The sequence below is a fragment of the Molossus molossus genome, unplaced genomic scaffold, assembly GCF_014108415.1.
Source record: "Molossus molossus isolate mMolMol1 unplaced genomic scaffold, mMolMol1.p scaffold_m16_p_15, whole genome shotgun sequence".
Classification (NCBI taxonomy): domain Eukaryota; kingdom Metazoa; phylum Chordata; class Mammalia; order Chiroptera; family Molossidae; genus Molossus; species Molossus molossus.
The window spans coordinates 17,879,213-17,892,454 of record NW_023425350.1 but is presented as its reverse complement, the minus strand read 5'-3'; the positions used below and the strand labels follow the sequence as shown (position 1 = coordinate 17,892,454).

The following is a 13,242-nucleotide window of genomic DNA, read 5'->3' as shown; positions in this document are numbered from 1 at the left end:
CTTCCAGGAAAAAAGCCAGAGTGACAACTGGTGAGCTCACTCACTAGTGCTTCCCTTTTTTCGAAGATCAAACAAACCCTCAGACATTTCCTCTGTTAAACATTCTTCAACAATGGAATGGGTACTCAAGTAAAATCAGAAAGGTACACATCAAAAATTCAGATGATTACATAAAGAACACAGGGGATACCTTGCCAAGGACTAGACACTCTGGACCCTAACCCTGTATTTTACCTGACAGAATCAGTCACACAACTTCGGTGGAAGCACCAAGGTCTTCTGACACCTGATAAGGAACTCTTTCTGCACAATCATGTTTACATCAGAAAAGGAAAAAAACACTAAGGTCTAAGAGTCAAATTTGGCCTAATGCCTGTTTTTTAATAATCTTGTAAGCTAAGAGTAATTTTTACATTTTTTAAATGGTTGAGGAAGAAAAGAACAATACTTTGTGACATAAAAATTATATGAAATTCAACTTTCAGTGCCCATAAATTAACTTTTCCTGGAACACAACTACTTATTCGTTTATGTATTACCTATGGGTACTTTCACAATACAGTGGCCGAATTGAGTAGTTGAGACAGAATACACATGGGGCACTCGTGAGCTTGTCATTGCTTCCCAGGGTACTACGAATAGCAAAGATGCAGTTATAACTCAAGTGTCTTAAGTGTTGTGCTTATTGCTGTATCGCAACATTTTATTTTACTTTTACTGCCCGTGTATATTCATCACGTCAAAGCAATAGAAGTAGAATGTGAATGTCGTGCTGTTCAGGTACAGCAGAGTGTGGATTATTTTGTTACTGAAGTACATGGCTAGGCATTGTATTTATGACATTATAGCTGTGTTAAAAGAATATATGTTCATCACAACATTCCCAATTCACAGGAAAGCGAGGCAAGAATATTTTTAAAAATTTAAATGGAATCTCATCACAGCAGAATTTCTTCACAAAAATAAAAACGAGGCTGCAACCAAAGTAGTTTCCAGCTAGTTCGTGTGTTATCAAGTGAGAAAAGTCATTTACTAATGGTGAATTAATTAAATAGTGTTTGATTGGAAAAGATAAACAAATATGTCTTGAGACAATAATCTTGCTTAAGACTATTAGCCTTTCTGTAAAAACAGTTCAAGAGTTGTGAACAAGGGGTACAATGTCAATAATCAGTTAAAAAACAAAATAAATGATTCTGAGGTGGTTTTCCTAGGCTCTTGATGAGTTCACAGGCATTACCAATACTTAGCTGTTGCTTTTTGAGGAGCCAATACTGATTTGCAGTGACTGGAGGAGAGTTAGCCTCTATAATTAGGCTGTGTAGATCTATAGGCAAGAATATTTTCAAAGAAGCTGAGGGAAATATTTACCAATGGTGATAAAAATACAAATGGAGCAGAAAAAGACTTGGATAATTTTACAAAGCTTGCGAAAATGTAAGGTGTTTAAATCTATGGAGCAATTACTCAGCAGAAAAATATTTTAATCTGTTATGTATCATTGAAGTGGTATCAATGGTGGACTTCATTAGCTCTCATGAACTTAACCACTTTCAGTTCCATGAATATTTGTCAGAAATAAAAGCTATCTTGACTTGCCCTACCTACCACACAGTTCAATGGCTTAGTAGTGATAAAGTTTTATGATTTTTTTAAGTTCAGGAACAATACTGAAATTTTTCTTATAGAGAAGAATCACCCTCAATCACTATTATCAAACACTGAGTAGTTTTATAAACTAGAATTTGCTCCAAACCCAATGTTTCTTAATGATTCCTAAAATTATAAGGCAAAAAACAAAACTTAGATTGATATGTATGCTGTGGTTAAGTCACTTTGACAATTAATGTTGCTTGAATCACCAGCAAATGTCAAGTTACTCTATACACTTCCAGTGCTGTCAAAGTGAAAACAAGTGAGATCTTCATTCCCTTACAGATTTACATCAAATATGTTTTCTAAGCTCACGCCACAGTTCAAATAGCATTTTTCAGACTTCACTGCTAGTGCAAAACATATAAAAATCTAATTATACACATGAGAAGCTTCAGCCTAACCCTTTCCTGAAATTGATTAATTTGTAATACAATGACATGCTAAAAGGAAAATACCAAGATAGGACTAATAGAATTCTATAAATGTCTTCAGATGACTGAAACCACTTAACTAAAATCATGTTTGTGCATAGACATCAGTATTTGACAGTACCTGCGTTAAAAGACACTTCCAAGATAAATGCATAAAATCTCATTATAGATCAGCATGAACACTTGAGATCAATTTTGATGATATAGTACACTAACTGAACCTCAATTAAACAAAATGTTATCTTCCCCCCAAAAAATTCCCCTCTTCTTATGATTACAAAAAAATTGTACTCAATCATTATATTTTAAATTTCGTATTTGTGTAAAATTTTTTTCAATGCAGGTTTATCTTTTAAATTGTAAATAGTGTGTGATATACATGTGTCTGTATGTGTGTTGTATGTATACTAAATTTTATCTTTCAATAACTACCTACTATTTTCTCCAGCAAGTTCTTATTAACACCTGCCTTCTCTAAAACAGAAAGGATGTCAAGAAAAAAAAAAAAGAACTAATTTCACTACCTATCATGTCTGCCCCATCTTTAATATTTTAATTTCAAATGGGTCTACCTCCACCCCCAATAAAGAGTCACTCAAGGTTACAATACATACTAATCAATAGCAAAGTTCACTTAAATCTAGGTTTCCTACATTTCCTAAAATTTTCTATACAATGAAATGTCAATTTCAAGATACATGGTATAGCAAAAGGCGGCTTACAGTTGTTTGTATAGAAAGTAATACAATAATGAATAAATAGTAATACAAGAATAACCTATAATCAAGATTACTCTGCCCGGTAAAGCTATCATTTAGAATCAAAGGACATATAGAAAGCTTCCCAGACAATAAAAAGCTAAAAGGAATTCATCACTACCAAACCAGTATTATAAATGAAATGTTAGAGGGTCTTCTTTAAGAGAACAAAAGATAAAAAAAATACAAATAATAAAATGGCAATAAATAAATATCTAAAAATGAAATGAGCCCTGGTCAGTCTGGCTCAGCAGTTAAGAGTGTCAGCCCAAGGACCCAATGGTTTCAGATTCAATCCTTAGCTCTGGTCCAGGTTTTTTTCTTTCTTCTCTTTTTTTTTAATCCTCACCCGAGGACATTTTTCCATTTTTTGTTCAGGTAGAGTGGGAGGGAGAGAGAGGAAGAGAGAGAGAGAGAAACATCGACGTGAAAGGGACACATCGAGTGGCTGCCACCCGCACGACCAACCAGGGCCGGGGACAAATTGCAACCGAGGTACGTGCCCTTAGTGGGAACCGAACCCGGGTCTCTCTGGACCGCAGGCTGACGCTCTAACCGCTGAGCCAAACCGGCCAGGGCTCTGGTCCAGGTTTTGCGGGAGGCAACCAATCTATGTGTTTCTCTTACATCAATGTTTCTCTCACTCTCTCCCTCCCTTCCATTCTATCTAAAGACAAATGGAAAAAATATCCTCGGGTGAGGATTAACAAAACAAACCAACAAACAAAAATGAACAAGCAGAACAACAAAAATAATACAAGAATAAACTCTGACCCAACTGGTGTGGCTTGGTGGATTGAACATAGTCCCATGGACTGAGAGGCCCCCGTTTGATTCCTGATCAGGGCATATGCCCAGGGTTGCAGACTCTATCCCAGTGGGGGGCATGCAGGAGGCAGCCAATCAATGTTTCTCTCTAACACTGGTGTTTCTCTCTCTCTCTCTAAAGAGAAAAATATATTTTAAAAAATTAAAATAAACTGTTTTGCATACTACTCACAACTATAAAACTACTTTTGCCCCAGCCTGTATTTCACACACAAGTCTACCTTTAAGCCACAAAAGGGAAAAAAAAAAAGTATAATTTTTACAATGGGCTAAAATGTGGAATTTTAGTTTTAAGTGAAAGAATTAGGCAGTTGCTGTAATTTCAATTTACCTTAAGTCTGTCTGACAGGAATAATGAATGTGGTTTCAGAGCCTACAGGTGATCTTCAGCTCTGTATAATCCCTCAAGTGTCTATAATATTGTGTATGCAAATGAATATATATATTTTTCTGAGAAGATCCATGGCTTTCATGAATTCTCAAAGGGGTCTGTGAATCATCTTAAAAAATCATTCCAGATACACTGGTAAACAGATGAGAGAGTAAAGAAGGAAAATAACCACCCAGGCCAGTGTGGCTCAGTTGGTTGAGTCTTATCATGCACAGAAAAGGACACTGGTGTGATTCCCAGTAAGGACACATACCCAGGCTGCAGGCTCGATCCCCAGTGGGTGTGCGTACGGGAGACAACCAATCAATGTCTCTTTCTCTCTCTCTCTCCCCCTCTCCCTAAAAATCACTAAAAATATATTTTAAAAAAGAAGGAAAGTAACAGATATGTGAGGGCTAGACAATTCAGGAGTAGAGGAAGAAGTGCCCTAAGCCCTATGGTTCTCAAAGTGTGATTCTTTTTTTTCACTGTGTTGACATCTTTATGGTGTAAAAGCAACAGTTGTATCCAGATACTGTAAAATAGAAACTCACACCTGAAACCTACATCATCATATTAACCAATGTCATCCAATAAATAATAAAAAAAAATTTTTTTAAACCCAAGTTAGCCCTGGCTGGTTTGGCTCAGCAGTTAGAGCGTCAGCCTGCAGTCCAGAGAGACCTGGGTTCAGTTCCCGCTAAGGGCATGTACCTCGGTTGCAGTTTGTCCCCGGCCCTGGTTGGTCGTGCGGGTGGCAGCCACTTGATGTGTCCCCTTCACGCCAATGTTTCTCTCTCTCTCCCTCCCACTCTATCTGAACAAAAAATGGAAAAAATGTCCTCAGGTAAGGAAAAACAAAAAAACCCCCAGTTAATGGTGTCTAGTTGTACTATTGGTAGTCACTGTTATGTTTACTGGCAAGCACTTACAGTAAACACAAAAAAGCCCAGTTTCACTTAAGAATGCCCTTGATGAAGCAGTAAAAACAATCAATTTTATTACATCCTCACTACGGAGCATGTCTCTTTTTAATACTCTGTATGATGAAATAGAAAGTACCCATAAAGCGTATCTGCTGCATACCAAAGTACAATGTTTGTCTCCAGGAAAAGCATTCATGTAGCTGTTTTAGTTCAAAGCTGATGTGGCCCCCACTTTATCCCCAGAACATCTTTTTTACTGGAAAGCACAACTGCAAACTATGGTTACTTAACACTTAGAAATTTAACAGATACTCTTGAAAATGAACAAAGTGTGCCTGTCATTTCCAGGAAAACAACTGACAGCAGTTGTTGCTAATAATACATTTCAAGCTTTCAAGTGAAAATTTAAAATATGAAAATCTCGTATCCAGCACCATAAACTCTTCTAATATCTTGCTGTAATATTAACAAATGTGATTTTTTATATTGTATAAGGTGTGAGCACATTTGAACATCTGCATAACTTAGCTTAACCAGCATTCTCCAAATGACCAATGCATATTAAAAGTCATGTGTAAGATCCATTTCAAGTGCAAGATAGATCAATGTATTTTAATGTAAGGCAACAAAAAAATTCATTGATATCTTAGATTCCACATTACAATGAATTGTTAAGAAATTACCACTTGTCGATTTTTGACTTACTAAATCTTGAACATGGGGTTAGGATCAGGAGGAAAGTAAAAACAGTGTTAGACAAGTACACAAAACCAAGAAAATGTTTTGGTCAACCTGTAATTGACTAGTTGGAAAGTCGGGATATCCTGATGAACATTCTGGGAATAAAATTCCTATATAGTGAAATAAATTGTGTCAAAACCTCCATATTATAGTGTCAGCACAAATGAAGACCCAAAGGCAAAGTTCCCACTAGATTATGCACATAGCATAAATACCTCCCCTTGTCCTTGCACAAATTTGGGTAAATTTGGGAAGGGAGAGCCCTGCGGTCAGTGGTTTTCAGGAAGGTTATGTAAACCCTCGGAAGTCACTTTGTTACACGTGACTAGTGCAGAGACAGTAAAAGGACAGTTGTCACTGCCCTTTTACTACTTTTTCTACTGTATAACAAGTACCCACTGACACTAGAAACTGGATTTACCCATCAGGTTATTTACCTTCAGAATTAGTTCCTGCACTTTTACTCTCCTACTCTTAATTGTGGAATAAAGACTTTATTTCCATGAAAGCATTTTCACTTTATCCAACAGACAGAAAGTCTCTGTTGTATGGTATATTTCAGAGAGTGGGATGTAAAAAAATTACTTTTCACCTACTAATAACTAAGACTGCAAAGGTAATCCAGCCCTAGTTGGTTTGGCTCAACAGTTAGAGCATCGGCCCTTGGACCAAAGAGTCGTGGGTTCGATTACATAACTCGCTTGTGGTTGGGTCTCCAGCCCTGGTCAGGGTCGTGTGGGAGGCAACCGATGTCTCTCTCTCTCTCTCCCTCCCTCCCACCTCATCTGAAAACAAATGGAAAAATATATCCTCGAATAAGGATTTAAAAAAAAAGGTAATCCAATTCATTCTGGGGGGAAGATGGAGGGTGTAACAGAAGGAAGAGTTGTGACACTGATCTTTCTATCTTCTCTGATCCTCTATTTTTCCAATAAGAATAAGCCTTGAAATGGCTACTTACAGCTGTCAGAGGAGCCCTGATTGCTGCCTGAGGATATAAATTTGTATCCAGGCAAAAATAAATCCTACAAGATTCAATTGGGAATCTCTATCCTCCACAACCACATCACTGCTAAGCCTACTGACATTTACAAGCCATTTCTCCTAGCATCCCTATGTCCTAATCCCAAGACTACCAAGATAACCAATGTTTCAGAAACACTTAATGGCATTTTAGTTATGATTTCTAAATATCTTGACATTCTTATGTACTTACATTATTTTACCTGTTAGAGTTGTTTAAGAATGCCTGCCATTGGGCCCTGGCCCGTTTGGCTCAGCAGTTAGAGCATCAGCTTGTGGTCCAGAGAGACCCGGGTTCGGTTCCCGCTAAGGGCATGTACCTCGGATGCAGTTTGTCCCTGGCCCTAGTTGGTCGTGCGAGTGGCAGCCACTCGATGTGTCCCTTTCATGTCGATGTTTCTCTCTCTCTCTCTCTCTCTTCCTCTCCCTCCCTCCCACTCTACCTGAACAAAAAATGGAAAAATGTCCTCGGGTGAGGATAAAAAGAATGCCTGCCATTGGAACGGATACTCTGTTAAACAATAAACTTGGAGAATAAAATATGAGAGAGAAAAGCCTACCAGACACAACTTACTATCTTCCTCACTAATCCTAAATCTTAATATAACCCTGTCTCTAGACTCAAATGTAAAATAGATTTCTAAATCCCAATGAATCCTAATCTTGTATTTATTTTTTTAGAGTATTTTTTTATTTTATTAATTTATTTTTGTTACAGATATTTCTGTTTTCCCGCATTGATACTCTCCTCCTGATCTCCCCTGCCCCCATCATGTATTTAGTTACCAGAAATGCTCTAGCTCCAGTTTAAATAATAAAACAGAAATACTTCTGGGCTACTTTTTCAAACTGTCAAACTTCCCCTTACCTGCTGAAACTAATGGGAAAACAAACACACCTTATTTCTGAATCAGTTAAAAAATGTACAACCTTTATGCCTCCTCTAGCTTCGCATCCAAGAAGCAACGGAAGAAAATATCCCTCAGATGATCTCCCCTGCTCCCAACCTGCTCTTTTCTAACAGACCTCACTTTGGATCTACACACTTTCCCTGCAGAAGTTGTTATCAGGAGCAACTTAGCACTTCCTTCAAACTGCCTAACCTTTTGACTGCTAGGTCATAATTAAACAATTTAGTGAGAAAAGAGGCTTTAAACAGTATAGCAGTTCCTCAAAAGGATAAACATGGAGTTACCATATGATCCAGCAATTCCACTTCTAGTTAAATACATAAGGGAACTGAAAACATGCCCACACAAAAACTTATACATGAATATTCATAGCAATATTATTCACAATAACCAAAATGGGGTTAAACAACTCAAGAAATAAATAAATAAAGTGAGTTATTTTTATATAGTGAAATATTATTCAGCCATAAAAGGAATGAAATACTGACAATGCTACAACATGGATAAACGTCAAAAACATTAAAAGAAGTCAGCCACAAAAGACCACATATTATACAATTGCATTTATATCAAACATCCAGAATAGGCAAAATCCAGACATGAAAGAGATGTAGTGGCTGACTAGTTCAGGGGAGGGGGGAGAGGGTGAAGAAAAAATAGAGTGTTAGCTGATGGAAATAGGGTTGTGTTTGAGGGTGGTAGTGATGAAAACATTCTAAAGTTGACTGTGCTGATGGCTGTACAATTCTGTGAATATACTAAAAGTCATTGAATTATACATTTCAAATAGGTGAACTGTATGGTATGTGAATCCTATCTAAAGAAAACTTTATTTAAAAAAAGGGGGTTTAATGTGGTTTCATTAATCTATTTAATTTTTCAAATCCATTCTTTTTCTCAACCTTCAAAAGGACACATAAGAGAAATAACTTCCTATTTGCTCAGTCAGTCTAAGTATATTTTAATAGTACATAATCCACAAAAAGAAAGAAAAGGGATATGTACACTAAATGATCACAGCAGTTTCACAAATTCAGACAACTGACAGGTTGAGAAAAAGTGAAAAACAGATTAAAAAACAAAACAAGAACACACACAGCCCAAGATTGTCATAAAGCTATTAGTGGGCTAAAAACGTATAAATACAACCATTTTCTGCCATGGAAGTGTATATAGTGCTAATGTTCTACAATTCATGTTGTAATATTCAAGCTGAGCTTTGTGGCAAAGTCAACGAAAAATAGCATTAAAAAAACTTTTCTATCATATAGTAAATAGCTTTTGAAATATTTCTGAAGACATTTCAATGACAAGAACTGTTCACGATGTAATACTTGAAAAATTAACCCAAAAAGCTACATAATATTCTAATGATATAAAATATGTAAACAAAAGTATATCAAAGTTTAAACAAGAGTTGTCTCTGGATTGTGGAATTATAGGAGGAGTTGCCCCCCCCCCCCAATTTATACTTTTCTGTTTCACAAATTATAAGAATATTTACTTTGCCCTGGCTGGTTTGACTGAGCCCTTAGAGAGTCAGCCCAAGGACTGAAGGGTCACAGGTTCAATTTCTAATCAAGGGCACATACCAGGGTTGTGGGTTTGATCCCCATCCAGTTGGGGTCGTTCGGGAGGCAACCAATCGATGTGTTTCTCTCATACAGATGTGTCTCTCTCTCTCTCTCTCTCTCTCTCCTTCCTCCTTTCCCTTCCATTCTCTCTAAAAAATCACTCAATGGAAAAAAATATTCCGGGATGAGGATTAAAAAAAAATCTTTTATAATAAGAAAATCTCAGACACACAACACAGTTTTACACATACGTGACATTATATACATGATATATAATTGAATATATGATCTATACAATAGACACGTTAATTATTATCTACAGGTACAGTTCAGTTTTTAAAGATTGGGATTAAGTCTGTGTTGGGAACAGAGCTAACACTATCTTAATTGGTGGGAAGTAGTTTTCCATATTTATCCTCTTCCCAAAACATCAGATTCCATTCATCCCATTCACCTCCAAAATAAACTCAACATTTATAGTTTAAATAAAGCTGAACTAGCTTCAATTTAAACAATCGGCCAACTGTGATAAGCCACAAGATGTGGCAGCAGGATCACTACTGGGGGTAGAGTGGCTCACAGTTCTAAGTAAAACTTAACCCAAGAAAATATACTGATGGAATATGCACTATCCAAACAATCAATCAATACATTGTTTGGCATTGAATAAAAATTTTTAAATGTTCTAAGTGCTTCATAAATATAGTATCAATGATATGTCCACCTAAAAAAGAAAAACACAAAGCAAAACTCATAAAACCTAGTTACTAAAAGTGTTACAGCTGATTGGCACTTTAATAAAAAAGAAAAAAGAAAAAATCAAGAATATTGTGGAACTCCTATCAACATTTAAAAATGAGATATAGTCCTGCTGACCACCCCCTCCCCACCATGTAGAGAAATTGTGTCAAATGTTAATTTGTATATTCACGTAATACAAAAACAAACAAAAAACTAGTAAAAGCTATTCTGCTAGACAGCTTTGACAAAATAGCGTTCCAGATGGCTAGTTGGTTGGGTTGTGGTCCCATACACCAAAAGGTTTCAGGTTCAACTCCTAGGTAGAGCACATACCTAGGTTTGGGGTTTGATTTCTAAGGGGTCAGGGTGCCCACATGAGGCAACTGATCATATTTCTCTCTCTCTGAGGATCAATAAAAACATATCCTTGGGTGAGGATTAAAAACCAACCAACCAAAAAAAAAAAAAAAAAAAATACCACCACTTAAATTTGAGTTAAATTTAGCGTGTGACATCACTGAAAAACAAGGCAAACACAAAAATTTTTATTTGAAGACTTAAAAATAATTACTTATTAGAAAATCCAAGTCTGTTTTGGATGTCTTTTAATGGATCTAGATTTTGGAAGGGGAAAGGCAAGGAGAAGCCTGGAGAATTTAAGAATCTCAGGGAGGCACTGTCAAACTAAATATGCTTCCCTGGATTGAGAAGCAAGTAATGAAACTCTTTACTGATAGGTGTGTTGAACAAATGAACAAAGAAAAGGCTAAAAAAGCCCCCAAATTGTGTGTTTATATTGAGAGTTCCTTGAGTGAAGAGACTGTATCTTTTCTTTGAATTCCTGGTGACTGGCACAAAGTAAGACTATAATGTTTGTTAACTGAAAAAGGAAAAATGTCTAGACTAGAACTCTCACCAACTAAAGGAAAAATGATCGTCCAAAACCAAACATTTATGTAATTTGAACCATAAAAACAAATGGAATCACTCACTTATTCTATTTTCACACCATATCTTTCCCCCCAATAACCATGAATAATCCACTAGTGAAGATTCTTAATTATCTATAATCATAAAAAGGTGCATTTGACTTAAGAGGTTCCAGACCAAACATTTAAAAACACACAAATCTGTTTTGTTTTATGCACATAAAGTATATAAGTATGTAAGTATACAGAAAACAAAAGTGGAAAGTTGCGATACAAACATCAGGTTTCTTAAATTATTTAAAATTTCAAGCCAAATTTAAAATGTATAAAAATGGTTGTGGGTCTAAACTTCCCCACAAATTAACAAGACATTAAAGTTTTAAAATAGCCATATTTCCCTCTTGGAACAACACACAGTTACAAACTACAATTTCTTTCAAATCAAATGTCCCAAACACTCAGCAAGATGGTCACATCTGTTTAGGTCCACACAGTCTTAAGTAGTGAACACTAACTGCAGGCACCAGGGGGCCTCCCAGGAATAACTTGGAGTAAAGGAAAAGGTAAATAAGAGTTCCTGGTAAAACTTTGCTTCTTATTCAGTCTAAGGCGGCTGGAAGGCATTCACATCTGGGGCAAATATACTGTAGTTTGTTACTCAACCGGTACAGAGAACTGATGAGGTGCCCACAATGGTCTAAAAAAAAGGAACTAGCGCCCCCCTCCCCTCCATCATACAATCTCTGATGATTTTCCAAATGTAAGTACATAACTGCTTCACTGTAGCAAACAAATACTTTCAGGTCATTTGAAAGCAAATAACAACAGTTGCTGCATAGGCAAGCCTTCGACGGTTTCTGGCAGAAAAGACTCAATTTTTGTAAAAGGTCTATTTTATCCCTCTACATATTCACAAAGCAATTAATGACGCAAATTTTAGGGTAACGAGATTGAGTAGAAGACCGCGATTTACTATGATTAATAACCTGAACTCTCTCTTCACCTTCTCCCATCCCCACCCCAACATAAAACTATTCAAAAAAAGTAAAGGGTTCGGAAACTTCAAAAGCTGCTTAGACTTGTAAATACCTTTTAAAACACAAGACGTACAATAGACCTTTCCTAAATTCGTGGAGAAATTAAACCCTGAAACCCGAGAGCTAATATCTTCAGCAAACGTGTCTACATATTTCATTTTTCTTGCGTGCATCATCAATTCCATCAAAGACTTTTTACTATTTTTAAAGCAAAATAATAAATGGGAGGTACTCAATTCCCGTTGTTATCTTCTCCTTAAATAGAGTTCGTCCTACAGCATCATACAAAAATGCAGAACAGATCAAACAACCGTCTCAAGAAGGTTTTTATTACATTCACTCCTGGAACTAGAATCGAAGGCAGCCAAGGGCAATGCACAAAAAGAGAACAGAGACACACACGCTCCACGGACCTACAATGCACGAGCATGCATCCTGGCACCCTCCTTGGGAAGGGTCACCCAGCACCCCTGAGCTCCTCGCCCCCCTAGGCCGGCGCGTCGCCGTGCGGGTCCCGAAGGTCCGCGGGGACACTGCCCGCCCGGCCCGGCCCGGCTCTGCTGCCCGCCCGCGGCGACGGCCCCCCTCGCCCAGCCTCAGCCCCGGCCGTGTTCCCGGAGGCCGCTACCCTGCCGACCGGCCCCTCGGCGGCCGCCTGGGGAGGGGAGGGGGCCTCGGGTCCCCGCAGCAGAGGGGGAAAGGCCGCGGGGGAGGCGGCCCGCCCCGGGCCCGGGCCCGACTCACCCTCCAGCAGTCGGGTGATGAGGCTGTCCACGTTCAGCTCCCCGTCCGCCATCTTGTCGGCACCAGACGCTCCTTCCCGGCAGCCGGAACAAGGGCTTCTCGGCGGCGGCGGCTGCGGCGACCGCTCGGCGTTCCCTCACCTACAAGTCACGCGCCGTTTCGACCCCGGTTCCAGCTCCCCTCGTCCCCGGGCCCTCCCCCCACCCCCTCCCCAAGCAGTGAAGCGCGCGCACTCGGAAGCACACGCGAGAAATAAATAAATAAACAAGCAAGTGGACCCCCACGAACCGGGCTGCGTCAGACCCAGCCGCCACCTCGTCCTCTTCGGCACCGCCCAACTCCGCAAAGCTCACCAGCGCCGCCGTCGGCCCCAACTCCACACCGCTCGGCCCCGCCACCGCGCCACGCAGCCGGCGCAGGCGCACGACGCTCTCCTGCGCGGCCACCCTTCGCCTCTCGGCCTCCGCGCAATCGCACTGGACCCGGTTCTCCCGGCGCCCCCGCCGCCCCCGCCGCCCCCGCCGCCCCCGCCTTCGCGCTGTGGCCACTTCCACTGCGGCCAATGGCCGGGGC

General features: G+C 39.1%; 1 protein-coding gene across 2 annotated transcripts in view; it reads right to left on the bottom strand.

Moving 5' to 3' along the window:
- PPP1CB (protein phosphatase 1 catalytic subunit beta) overlaps positions 1-13,014 on the bottom strand; it is a 42,001-nt gene extending 28,987 nt beyond the window's left edge. Inside the window, exon 1 of one of the 2 annotated variants that reach the window (XM_036262289.1) lies at positions 12,670-13,014. In XM_036262289.1, the coding sequence (XP_036118182.1) occupies positions 12,670-12,721 (52 nt within the window). In that variant the 5' untranslated portion in view covers positions 12,722-13,014. The remainder of the gene's footprint in view (positions 1-12,669) is intronic. The other variant, XM_036262291.1, reaches the window with a different exon arrangement.
- Positions 13,015-13,242: the final 228 nt, after the last annotated feature.